This window comes from Hordeum vulgare, chromosome 7H, assembly GCF_904849725.1.
Source record: "Hordeum vulgare subsp. vulgare chromosome 7H, MorexV3_pseudomolecules_assembly, whole genome shotgun sequence".
NCBI lineage: Eukaryota > Viridiplantae > Streptophyta > Magnoliopsida > Poales > Poaceae > Hordeum > Hordeum vulgare.
In genome coordinates, this window is record NC_058524.1 from 97,770,254 (window position 1) to 97,784,277 (window position 14,024).

The 14,024-nt window shown below is 40.4% G+C and overlaps 1 protein-coding gene across 1 annotated transcript; it reads right to left on the reverse strand.

The window, feature by feature from the left end:
• Nucleotides 1-5,199: 5,199 nt before the first annotated feature.
• Nucleotides 5,200-8,005, reverse strand: LOC123411679 (protein ALTERED XYLOGLUCAN 4-like). Its single transcript, XM_045104641.1, has 3 exons — nucleotides 7,110-8,005; nucleotides 6,513-6,799; nucleotides 5,200-6,267 (listed from the first exon to the last, which is right to left on the reverse strand). Exons 1-3 carry the CDS (start codon nucleotides 7,294-7,296, stop codon nucleotides 5,485-5,487), a joined length of 1,257 nt encoding a protein of 418 aa, XP_044960576.1. The 5' UTR covers nucleotides 7,297-8,005; the 3' UTR covers nucleotides 5,200-5,484.
• Between the last annotated feature and the right edge of the window lie 6,019 nt (nucleotides 8,006-14,024).

The following is a 14,024-nucleotide window of genomic DNA, read 5'->3' on the forward strand; positions in this document are numbered from 1 at the left end:
TAGATAACTTGAAGTTAACTTAATTAAAACTTGCCAACTGTGTGTGTAACCGTGACTGTCTCTTTCGTGAGTTCTTTCTCCGATCGAGGACACGGTGGGGTTATGTCTGACGTAGGTAGGTGTTCAGGATCATTCATTTGATCATCAGTAGTTCACGTCCGTTATGCGTAGATCGCCCCCCTCTTATTTCTTGTACTTGTAAGTTTAGCCACCAAATAAATGCTTAGCCGCTGCTGCAACCTCACCACTTAACCATACCTTACCCATTAAGCTTTGCTAGTCTTGATACCTTTGGAAATGAGATTGCTGAGTCCCCTGTGGCTCATAGATTACTACAACACCAGTTGCAGGTACATGTAAAGGTTACTTGACGCGAGCGCGTTGATTGTTCATTTGGAGTTGCTTCTTCTTCTTCTTCTTCATCGATCTAGGATGGGTTCCAGGCCGGCAGCCTGGGATAGCAAGGATGGACGTCGTTCTTCTTTTCTCGTTTGTTTTCGTCCGTAGTCGGACCCTGCTCTTACTCTTGATGTTTATGTAATGTACTGATGTGGCTCTGATGTAGCTTGTGGCGAGTGTAAACCAACTCTATTTATATACCTCTCCTTTTCAGTACATGTACTTGTAACAATATCCATTCTTGCGACACGACGAGATGCGCTTCTATCCCCGACGAGGGCCCCGTGCCAAATTGAGGATAGGGTCGCATCTTGGGCGTAACACAGGGAGGCCTAGGAATTGAGAATTTGGAGGTTAAAAATGGGTGTCTGCTCAGTAAGTGGTTGTACATACTCTTTGTGGAGAATGAAGGCATGTGGGTATAAATTCTTCGAAACAAGTACTGATATTCTACAAGAATGATTTGGTGTTTAATAGACATATTTCTACATTTTTTTGCAGGTTATCTACAAGGCCACTGCCATGACTCGAATGTGGTCGTTACTTACTCCTGCGAAAGCCAGGGAACCTATGGTTACTTGGTCTACCCGATGAAAGATGGTAGCTCATGATATCTACAATTGGTTTGGATGGCGGTCCACTAATAAGATAGGTGATTAGTCATCTAGGCCTATTTTAACCGGTCGTGGCATCTTTTGATTATACTACCTTTTCATTGCTTTGTTTCAGCTTGTCTTGAACTACAGACCTATTTGTGCATTTTGTTAATAAAAGGCTCATGCATCAATTGATGCAGAGGCCGGGGATAACCCTCCTTTTCAAAAAAATTAGGAACGACATCTTAACTCGTCAATTTGAGGACGCACTTCAATCGACCACCCATGCTAGCGTGGGACGACTCCACAGCTGCTGCAGAACTCCACCATTGAGCCCACCAGTCCCTCATCACAGAGAAAACCCACCACGCCCATTTTAACATGAGACGACCAAAAATGTTACCGGAGCAACTTCCCACTACGTACCTCTTCGTGTGAAGCACCAGAACGACCAGAAAGGGAAATCAGACAACCAAAAACACATAAATTTGAAGATCTAATGGCCCAAAAATGCTAGTGGCCTGAGAGGGTTGGATGCGCGGTTATAATGTTTCTAAATTATTTTTGGCGTGACCGTCCGCGGACCGGGCGCGTTTGAGGGGCCAACTTCCTTTTCCTCTCTACTCCTAAAGAGGGAGTTGGTATGTCATTTGTCTCGTACCCCATTGATTTTCAGAGCAAATCCCCACCTTAATCGGGTTTTTATTATCGATTTTGCTTGCCATACCAATCGATCGTAAGTAAGTCACCCCATAATCTGAATGTATTAGAACTTTCCATGTGATTATTTAGTAATGTATTTATAGAAAAGAATCAATAAAGACAATCTCTAATCAATATTTATAGACCAAATATAAATTAATGAACCTTATCATAGTCACTTAATCACATTATTTAATCTATCTATACATCATCCAAATTATACTCCCTCTTTTCCTTTATGCATGGTGTATTTTTTGGGGGAGGTGACCAAGGCACAAAATTGAGAAGAATTTTAGACGAAAATATCCTTAACTAATCCCTATTCCTAAAGGAGGAGTTGGTAGTCCGGTACTGCGGTTTTATTTTGCCTCACCTCCAACCACCCTCTCCAAGATGGTTTTCTTATCCATCGGTTTGTTTTTAACTCCACTCTTTCCTTCCAAACTAGCACCTTCCTAATGTATGGAAATTCACGGATCTAATTTTCCTAACTTACCGAATCAATCGGTCCCTCCCATCAAAGCAATTTGCTTTAGGAAACAAATAACTTACTTTAAATAAAAAAAGAAATTTAAGAAAAAAAATCATGTATTATAAGGAAACTAACATGTAAATGATGGCGCACCATATAGAAATTATTTGATAATTTGAGTAGTGGATCAATTGAAAATAAAACCATTAATGCAATTAATTAGCTAGATTGTTAATTATGTATATAATTAATTAGTTCCATTTAATTAGAGATCTTTTCGCACCAAATAAAATTAGAAATTGAGTCGTTAATGCAATCAATTAATTAGATAGACAATTATTTATGCCTACAGATAATTAGAATTAGGGATTTCCCAATTAGTTAGATAATTAATTGATTTGGTTGACAGTTAATTTGGCATGCAAAGTATTATATTGTCCATTAATTATTTGTCTACTTAACTAATTAAGCAAGAAGTTAATCGCGTCAAATCTTTTTGAAAGCGTCCGTTGGCAAGGACGATCAAGAAGCTCTTAGCAACATGGTGGAGCACTATTTGCCAACATGGACAACGACCAGCATACGGTCGCGACATGGGCGCTCTAGCATTCACCAAAATGGATGATGACTATGCTCTCTAGAATGTCTACATGCTAACAATTGTCGAAATGATAGCTTGTGAGGACAACAAGACACAACATTGACGAGATGGTTCATGCTATAGTAGAAAGAAAGAATGTTCCAAGAATAAGAAGGAAAAAAGAACTAAAGCCATTAAGTGGTCCATGGTGTTGGAGAAATAAAGAGTGTTCCAAAAAATGAAATGAAAAAGAAAGAAAGAGTATTCTAAAAACTAAGTAGGAAAGAGAACTAAAAGTGAAGAGGAATGAGAAAGAAGAAGATGAGGCGTCGATGCCGAACACACTAACGTTGACGTGATGCTGGTTGACGCCAATAAAACGGGCTGACAAAGAGGGTATGAGTAGACTATGTAGGGTAGGATGAGTAAGAGAATAATGACACTTATCCCTTCTAGAAGTGAATTGTATGTGGGATGGAGGTATAGCTTATTGGTGACTAGAAATACGTTCACGTTGCCACTCGCCTCCAACGCAAGTGCATATTTGCAAAGTTGAATGAACCTTTGAGAATGATCTCTATAGTTATTTGTTGTTGTCAATAGTATGTTTTAGTTAAACCCACTATATTATATTGTAAACATGTTTTTTTATCCCTGTTGCAATGCATGGTAAAGATGAGCTGGACGTCCTCTGGTTTCAAATGAGGTGTCTTCAGTGAGAAATGTCCTGCTATGACCAAAAACCGGGCGGAAAGGAAAGGTTCCGATAGAAAAAAGAAGGTGTGTCATGGAATAGGGGCTTTTTGTTAGATCCGGGTGTTAGAGATAACATTCCACATAGCATGTAGCAACGCATGAGCATTCTGCTAGTACCACTAAACAAGCAACAATTACTTCCTCCTAATTCATGGATGATGTCATATATTGTTTTTTGTTGGTCAACGTCATAAGGTACTCCCTTTTGTAACTATTTTACAAGAGTTTTTTAGAGTCCATGACAGTGTGAAAAAACATCTTATATTAAATTACAAAGGTTGTACTCCCTCTGAAAAAAAAATATAAGAACGTTGGGAGTACTACTTATAAGTTTCCGTGACAATAATTTTTGGTTATTTTGAGGTAGAAACATGCCTAAATCGGGTGTTTAACGGATGCCATTTCTCTAAGAAAAGATGCTTGAAATGATGCAGCTACATCCATTTTTTTATAAGTGTATAGGTGTATTTTATTACGTTTATTTCTTATTGAGGTGAATTGTCAATTCTTAGGTGCATTCCCCTTCTTAACCCAGTAGATATCAATTCTATTTCTTCAAAACTGGAAAGATCATTATATAGGGTATATTTTACTTTCTTATTCTAGAATACCATAGCATCTGTATCGTTGCATCAAAGAAGATGCGGCCAATGAGCCAGATACAATGCTCTTTGGCCATTACAATGCTAATCTCTTGTTCACCTCAAGCCAATAACAACGAGACATGACACATACTACTAGCCACCAATCCCCATCACGATCAACACTGGAAACCTTTGCAGCACGACCAAGACTCTAGGACAGCCCAGACCAATGTATCCCCACCAATTGTGCCTAGAGGGAGTCAGCAAGTGAACGGCAGACCAATACCGACACTAGCAACCAACACGAAAACTCCTCAAGCAACTTGGATGACGCCTCCAAGGAGAGGATGACTCCATGCATGCATGGCGCTGCTGCTGACGGATCTGGAGAGCCTCACCTATACGGTTTCCCTCGTAATGTTTCATTTCCAAATTATCCTCGTATCAATGTCTTGAAAGCGGTTAACCCTCGAAAAAATACATCTAACGAAAAAAATTAGTTCTTATTTACTTTCTATCTTCAAGACCTCGAGCTGGAAGACACACAATATGATGAAAGGCAGCTTGTCCTATTCGGTTGACAGAGCAAACCTCATACAAAATAAATGGCCTTCTAGATCTTCTTCATAGACGCATGGAAATAAAACGTCTTCAGTGATTGCACAACAACATGTTTTTCTTTTCTTTTCCGGAAAGCATCGGATTCTATTATAAAATTTTAGAAATGCAAACTATGCCAAATATAGCAAAAATCACATAAAAGTCCCTAGACCACCTAATGAACACTAGTGCTATCAAGATGAGTTGTTGTCGTCGTGAACAGCCCTAACCTTGTTGATGACAGTCGGAAAGTCTTCATGCATATGTGCCTAAGGACCAGCACTCATCTTCGTTGAACCCTTAATCGATCCGAAATATGCCTCACCCTAGATCTGGCCACCGCATATGCATGACGAAAAACCTTAATCTCATCACTTCAAAGAAACGGCAAGATCTAAGCTGGAGTTCTGTCGACGTCATCTAAACGGACAAACCCTAAAAGAATTAAAACTCGGAAGACGAACTCACAAAAGAAGCGCTGCCATCTACATGAACATCAACCCTGCAAGAAATAAAAAAAAATCCTAACCTAAACTTGTAGTCAGAGTCGAGGCATCAAGATTCCCGCCTCCGTCACCAACCACTGGAACAACAAGTAAAAGGGTGTGGTAAATCCACGTTCCACATCAATGCTTGGAGTGGAGATGTTTTTTCCCAATAGCCACTGTTTTATAGGGAAAAGAAACGCTTCGATCTTTGGCCATTCCCTTAACACTAGGATTTATTAACGTCGCTTGGCAGATGATTGCGCAGTGCAAAGTCTTCCAAGCGTAGGTTTTAGAGTTTATTCCTATGTTACCGGGCAACTGCCGGCGACGAGATCTCAGCGAGCCGTTGGAGCAGCATCTCATTCCACATGTCCACCGGCCCTGGCAGGCACCAGTGCAAGCAGTCGTTGCTAATCTTCCTGTTGACAGAGTGCCAGTTCGGGTGGCCGTCGGGGCGCATCATCATGGCCTTGGTCACGTCCATCGCCTCGAAGAACCTCTTGCCCCCACTCGCCTCCCTCGCCCTCCATACCTCCTCTCTCTGCACCGCCCTCAGTTCCCACTCAACCCCCTTCAAGGAGACCTCTCCTTCCTCCGACGGCCGCGTCCTGTTGCAGTAGCCGCCGTCGTACCACGTGCCGTGCTCGAAGTGACTCGGCGTGTAGGTGCGCAGGAGCGTGACAAGGCCGCGCTTGCAGCCTCTGCACCGGGCGATGCCCTCGAGCGCCGCCCTGACGACGCGTCGGACTCCACCGGCGACGCCGAAGTCGGTGAGGTCGGCGACGGAGTCATGGCAGCCGGTGCAGCCGACGCGGCGGCCGTCTTCCAGGAAATAGTTGACGCGGAAGAACCAGTTGCCACCCGAGAGGATGGCGTAGTCCAGCTCCGGCAGGCGGCTCCGCCAGACGGAGTCGAGCTTGTCGAGATGGATGTCGAATGAGTTGGTGATCTTCCAGTCGTTATCTCGGACCGGATCGGCGTGCACGAGGAACCGTGTCGTCAGCGCCATGACCGTGAAGTCGTGCGCTGGGAAATACCATTTTCGGATTTTGTCGGAGGCATCAGAGTACATGGCCGTGGGCCTTTCAACCTGCATGATCATTTATGTAAGTGTATTGAGGTCCATAAAATGCTTGTTTTCACGTGATAAAGAGATATACGTAGAAAATAAGAGTGGACTTCCTGCAAGAGAATGCGACAAGGATGCTAGTACATATGACATGACATCATAATATATCCATCGGCTGCCTATATCACTAGTCATGCTCTTACAATTAATATGTATATCTAGCAAGGTTTTATATATATTCTGACACAGAGGGAGTACATACATACTTGAGACAAGAGACAAATAAGAGAGTCCATTTGATTGCCGGCAAGCGAGTCGCCGATGAATGCGAGCCGCTTCCCACGGACAAGGTCGAGGAACCTCGCCGGTGCAAACCGCGGTAGCTCGCATCGATCTGGTTGCCAACGCCAGTAGAGGTGACGGGGATCCTTGCTGTATTTCTGGCAATTTCTCCCGCCAGGGATGGTTGGGCAGGTCAGGTTAGTGTAGATTGGGCCACGCGGTTCCCTCACCCATTTGCCCGTCGACATGTCACATTTCTCATCGTCTCCACCTAGGAATGAACACTTTAATACGGCAGATTGATGGCCAAATCCCAAGTACACTGTATTTCCACCTTATGAATTACTTGATCAATCAAAATCAAGAACATGAATACACACACAACAATTCTACTTCCTCCGTTTCAAAATAAGTATCGTAAATTTTGTATTAAATTAATATAAATTTAGTATTAAAACATCGATATTTACTTTGGTATGGAGGGAGTATTATACTAGGTATTGTAGTTCTATAGTAGACCAGAACACGGTAATCTTCACAATCCCACAGAGCGCTCGTGCTGACAAATTAAGGGGAAATACCTTTTCTTGTGGTCGAATCAAACATTGTCGAACGAAGACTCGATGTGTCGTGAATGCCGACCAGGATCAACAGAACAACCGACAATGCAATGAGGGAGAAGGCAAACGGCGCGGCTCGTACAACCTCCAAACATTGTTGCGACGCTCGCCTGTTTGTGCAAAAACCAACACTCGTCGATGAGCGCATTGTTTGATGTCGATCTGTGACTTCTAGGCCTGCTGCTCCTTAGAAAAGATGGCCAAAACAATATATGTGGATCCCAGCACTAAATAACATATATCTATCTTAATAAATGATGAAACCGAAGTGGACTTTTGGGACATGGTGACAAGCGAGGATAATGTATATCCGGATCATCAAGCCACGCTTTAAGATATGTGGCTGATATAGGGGGTGTTTGTTTATAGAGATTTTTTGATGTAGGGACTAAAAAAAAGTTCCTTTTAGTCCCATCTAACCAAACAAGAGAGACTTTTATGCACTAAAAGTGGATATTTGGGAATAAAGAAAGAATTTCCTAAGGGAGAGTCTTTTTTGGGACTTTTTGAGACTTTTTTCCAAAAGTGGCCCTGCTTTTAGCATGTCATTTAATAACCTCTAGTCCATTAGTCGGGGTAACATTGGCTTTTAGCATGTCATTTAATAACCTCTAGTCCATGTTTAGTCCCTGGAATCAAACAGGTAGAGACTAAGAACTTTTTAGTTGGGACTAAAAAAAATCCTATGACTTTTTGAACAAACAGGGCCATAGGTAGCAGTGAATACGAGAAAGATACCATGATGCACAAAGACGGAGCCAGGAATTTTGTATAATTGTGGAGGAGAAGGAGTTTCACACTTGAGCTCTTGCAGACCTATGAGCACCGGCTAAGCTCGAACCCATGTTTTCATTGGTGTAAACACTACAAAATACTACCAATTTTTCTATGTTGGCATGAAACTTTTAGTTTCTACATCAGTTATGTGGCAAATTTTGCTATATGAGACATCAGTTAATTCTTTCAATTAAATTTTCATGTTGACCAAACAACAATAATTCATATTCGACAAGGAAAACAGAGTTCTCAAGCCGAGGTAAGTTATGAGAGTGGACGTATCCTACTAGTAGCAAAAAAATGTTGCGTGTCATAAGCTCTTATGATTTCTAATGGCGACAGTGCGTCCCCTAGTCCCCTTCATACTGGTTGATGGCTCGACTGGAACAAATTTATACCTACTAATAAAAGAACGAGAATGCTAACTTTTAGTCGATTGGAAGTTAGCGACCGATCCGCACGATCTGGATGTCGTTCATTCCGAATCGAACGATCGCCGCCCAGAGTGAACACCAGTTTCACACGGAGAAAAAGAAAGGGGGACGGGCAAGGATGAGATTCAGACAGCCTACCTCATGCATGTACACCACCACACTAACCATCCCACCTAGACTTTGTTGTTGTTAAAATAGCCCACACTCTGAATTTAATGCATAGTACCTCTTTGTTTAAAGATTAAAAATCTGAAGTGTTGCTAATTTTATGACGCATTTGGTGGGCAGATTTTCGAAGACGCTGACGTCCATGATAATTTACATACCCCGGGGTGGGTGAGTTGTTGATTACATACCCTGGTAACTTCTATGTAAATACATGGTAATACTCGCCCATCGTGGCTGATAACTCACGCGCAAACATCGTGATAACTTTTGACCGAAGAAAAAAGTTGTTGACAAACATACACTGATAACTTATATAAAAAATAACATGGTAATATATGCACAATAGAGCTGATAATTTACTTAACCAAAGTATGGTAATTTTTTGACCAGGGAGAAAAGTTGTTGAATCGCTTTTCCCTGGTAACTCATGTCTACTAGCATGGTAATCTATGCACATTAGCATTGATAATTTACTTAGCCGAGACATGATAACTAATTTTGACTTGCGGAGAGGGGGGTGTTGATAAATCACATGGTAAATCACATGGCGGGGAAGGATGGGATTCGAATAGCGAAAAACTAGAAAAAATAATAAAGATTGGCTTGATAACTTTGGCATGACCAGCGTGATAGATATAATTTGAACAACATGATAACTATACTCGGAGAAAAAGATGTTGGAAACAAAATCTTGATGATAGTAGTTTCCATATTGTAGTTTTATAGCCTAAAAAATTATGCTAAAACTAAGAATTGAACTCAAGACTTCAATATTGAGATCTTAACACACTAGCCAACTCACCCACTACTTGGCTCATGACAAGTTCAAATAAAATATCACTTTTTTGATCATGTGAGGTGAAAAAGTTTTTAAAAATATACCTCCAGTTACTTCCGTGTAAATAAGATGATAACTTACATACAATTAACCTGATAACTTACATATAAACACACTGATAATTTTTCACCTTGGGTAAAAAGTTTTAGAAATATGCCCTGCCTTGCGCAAATAGCATGATAAGTTAGGCACCAAACACCCGACAACTTTCATACAACACATTGATAACTTCTTACCCATGTGAAAAATGTTACTGAAATATGTCTCGGTAACTTTTTTTTGGCGAAACATACCCAGTGTGAAGTTACCACTACCCCATTCTAAAGTTATCATGCTTCTCATGGTATCATCATTAACCTTCTCATATTATAGTTATCAGGCTTATCATAGTATAGTTATCATGTTGCTCAAGTCATAGGTATAACGCTGGTCATGCCAAAGTTATCAAGGAAAAAAAATATTATCGCTGATTTGACAGAAAAAAGAAAGGTTTAAATAACTTTGTTTATTTTATTTTCTTTTCATATTGTGTAGGCAAAAACCAGAAAACCACTAGCGATTTATTATTGGCCTATACAATTATCGAGAGAAGAATCTTTTTTTATGGAATCGAGCATGTGGGTCGCGAGAGGGAGCTGATGTGTTGCTTAACGTTCAGTCGACTGGATGTTAGCACAATCTATAAAAGAAACAGGTATTCTTAGTTTGTCATGTAAATTTTATAAAAAAGCCCCTGGTATTTTTATACGTAAACCCGCAGTCCAATATATGTGAAAAGCAAATTGTTCGGCCTCCTTTTCCACACGTCTTGCGCGTCGGATCCAACAAAAATTGTACCGCAATGAAAGATCGAACTCCCCACTCGCCACGCGATCACACAAGGTAGTTCCAATTAAGCTACATCACGTTTGTGCAAAAAAAAGCTTCCGTTTTTTTATATAACTACCACCTCGGTCCTTTGGACACCATCCGAAAAAATGGCAAACCCCAAGAGTCGAACACACAACCAACCCCATCAGGGCAGCAAGCTCTAGCCACGGGGTCAAACAATTATTATGTAAATATTACAGAGAGATATTATATATATTTATATGTATGTGTGATAGCGGCCGAACAAGTATTATGTAAATATTACTGAGGAATATTCTATATATTTATATATATGCGTGATAGCATAGAAGAAGAAAATAGTCCCACCTCGCCCTTGTATATTTAATCAGATATGTTTAAATATGTTCATGAGTGGCCATGGTAAGAAGCTTGCTAGAAGGTGCATGGCATTACATACGTATCTTGTAAAAGAACATTGTGGGCTATGAAAGGATGGAGAGATATGAGAATTATTATGGGATGTAAGAAAATTGGATGATTAAAAGAAATGAGATGCATGACGTCTCTACATGCATTATAAAAACGAATTGTTGGTAAATTATGATGGAATACAAGGATGGAAGGAATTGTGCATGGAAAAAGATGGATGGAAGTGTGCATAATATGTATGACGTCTCCACATGCATTATCAAAAGGAATTGCTGGCTATTTAAGGAAGGTTTCAGTACGAGCCTATTCGGTCTAGAACAATATAAGGGAAAAATACATTTAACCTCGCATCTTTGTCATCGACACCAAGTCTCATTTTATCATTATTATGCGGTTGATATTAAGTGATCCACGAGTCTATTAATAATGCGTTGCAAAATAACCCCATTTCTTCTAAACCCCCGTTTGTTCGCATCACGGATGTCGTATTGCGTTGGTGGTCATTTTGAAGGATGGAACAATTGACGTTTTCTTTGTGCCGAAACACGGGGTGTTATGTAGGTCCGAACTTGTTCGGTCTAAAACTATATAAGGACAAAATATGTATAATCTTGCATCTTTACAATCGACATCAAGACTCATTTTGTTATTATTGTACGACTGAGACTAAGTGATCCATCAGTCTAATAATATCTTGCAAACAAAATATAACAAGGTTTTCACGTTTCTTTTAAACCTTAATTTTGCGCGTGCCTACCGGCGATGGCAGTCATTTTAAAAGATAAGAGTTTTCTTTGTGCCTAAGCACATGTTGTTGTGTTTACACATGTACGTCATTTTTTCCTTTCTGTTGCAAAGCATGGACATATGTCCTAGTATTACGTATACATCCTCGCTACTTTTATTTATCTCAATATAGTCGGTACCCATTACTTCTTATTTACCTAAACATAGAAAGCATTATTCGTGTAGCATCTCCCCCATGCCTGCGTCGGCTCCTAGCGGCGGCTCGGGTGGAACCCCAGCCGCAATCGCCGCCGCCAACCTCCCCTGCTTTCTCATCCCCCGCCATCGTCGGAGGACGCCGACGTGCTAAGCCCGACCGGCAGACGGCGTCGGTCGGGCATTTCCTCGCCCTGCGGTGCACTCCCGCGGTAGGGGAGGTTCGACCCTTCCACGACCTCTTCTCGGAGTGGCGTCGCCGGTGCCGGCGAGTCTCCTTCGGGTCGGGGATGAAGTGCCAGCGCTCCGGCTCGGCTTGTTGCTGTGCGTTGGCAGCGCTATGAAGTTCTGCTGTTGCCAGGGCGGTGGCCCCGGATTTCGTAGTGGCGGCTTCGGCCATGGGGCGGTGAGTGCCTGGATGAGGCGGATTGAGGGATCCCGCAACCAGATCGGAGTAAGACGGCGGGCGCACCCAAGTTCCGGCAGCACTGCGGCTGTTGGTTGGTAGTCGTGCTGGACGGTGGACGGCCTCAGCGGAGGCAGGCACTGGAGGGATGCTCCCTTGGTGCTTGTGAGGTTTGGTGGGCGGTAGTTTGTGGCCGGCCGGTTCGGGCGGTTGGTGCTCGAGCTTCACTAGGAGAAATCCTATCTCCAACCTTTGTTGGACACGGCGACACATTGCTGCGGTGTGTTACTCCTCCACTCTCCCCGTGGCCTTGGCTGTGGAGGGAAGTCTCAGATCTGCGAGATTGGGCGATGAAGGTGTCTTCACGTCTCCTTTTTTGGGTCGCAATAACTCCCAAACCTGTGGTGAGAGCAACATCTGTCCACACGTCTATAATGAAAAAAATTCATTTTAAATCTTGAATTTGTAGAAGTTCGGCAAAATGAACCTCCAACTCAAAATCCTTGTCGATTGCATCCTAAACTATGCAATCCTGGTCTAAAAAGAACCCTGGGTTCGTTTGGTAAATCGGGATTGTCCGTTTGACCGGGATTGGGCTGCGTTGCGAGGGACACGCGCGAAAATGACTGGGCCAGCCCAGTCAAGCCCATCTCGCTCTCAGACTTTACAATATTTTAAAATGCCACGTACTATTTTTATAATATTTAAATATATTTTGAAATGTCACGAACCATTTTTATAATATTTAAATATATTTTAAAATCCACATACTATTTTTGTAATATTTAAATATATTTTGAAATGTCACGTACCATTTTTATAATATTTGAATATATTATAGAATCCACGTACTATTTTTATAATATCTAAATATATTATGAAATGCCACGTACTATCTTAATAATATTTAAACATATTTTGAAATGCCACGTACTATTTCTATAATATTTAAATATATTTTGTAATGGCATGTACTATTTTTATAATATTTAAATATATTTCAAAATGCAACGTACTATTTTTAAAATATTAAAATATATTTTGTAATTCCACGTACTATTTTATATAATATTGTAATATATTTCAAAATGCCACGTACTATTTTTTATAATATTTAAATATATTTTAAAATATCACGTATTATTTTTATAATATTTAAATATATTTCAAAATGCCAAGTACTATTTTTATAATATTTAAATATATTTTAAAATACCACGCACTATTTTTATAATATTTAAATATATTTCAAAACGCGACGTACTATTTTTATAATATTTAAATATATTTTAGAGTACCATGTACTATTTTTATAATATTTAAATATATTTTATAATGCCACATACTATTTTTATAATATTTAAATATATTTTGTAATGCCATCTTTAGCTCCAGTTGCTGCAGCTGTCCTATGTTTTCTTCTTCTTTATTTACTCTTTTTTAAATATTAATTGTCATTCTATTTTTTATATATAATTTTATTTTTTGAAAAAGGGCAGCATTTTTTAAACTTTTTTTACTTTTATAAACTTTTTTTGTTTACTTTTTGTGTCTTTTATTTTCTAGACCATGCGGCAGCCTTTTTTCAGCAGTCTAACCTAAAAAAATAAAATAGGTCGACCCAACGCGCTCCCTGACCCATCAGTCAGCCGAATCCCAGTTGACATTTCTCACGTGAGCATTTTTGTGTGTCAGGGTTCGATTTAGACCAGGATCATATAGTTCACGGTGCAAACGACAGAGATTTGGACTTGAGGGTTTGATTCGCCGAACCTTTATGAATTCAGGGTTTAAAATGGACTTTTTCTGTCTATAACATACAGATTGCGACACATCGTCGCGTGCATGCATGTGGGAATTTTTTTGATTTCTAGTTTTTAAAATGTTTTATCTTTTAAATGAAAAATCTGATTGAAGATCCGTTTTCACCATTAAATCAATCACGATGAGATCTTCGAAACTAGATCGCATATCAATTGTACGGAATGACAATAGTTGATCTCAAGAATCTTCGTTACACACACGAGCCATTCGTCCTAGCCAATGATGTG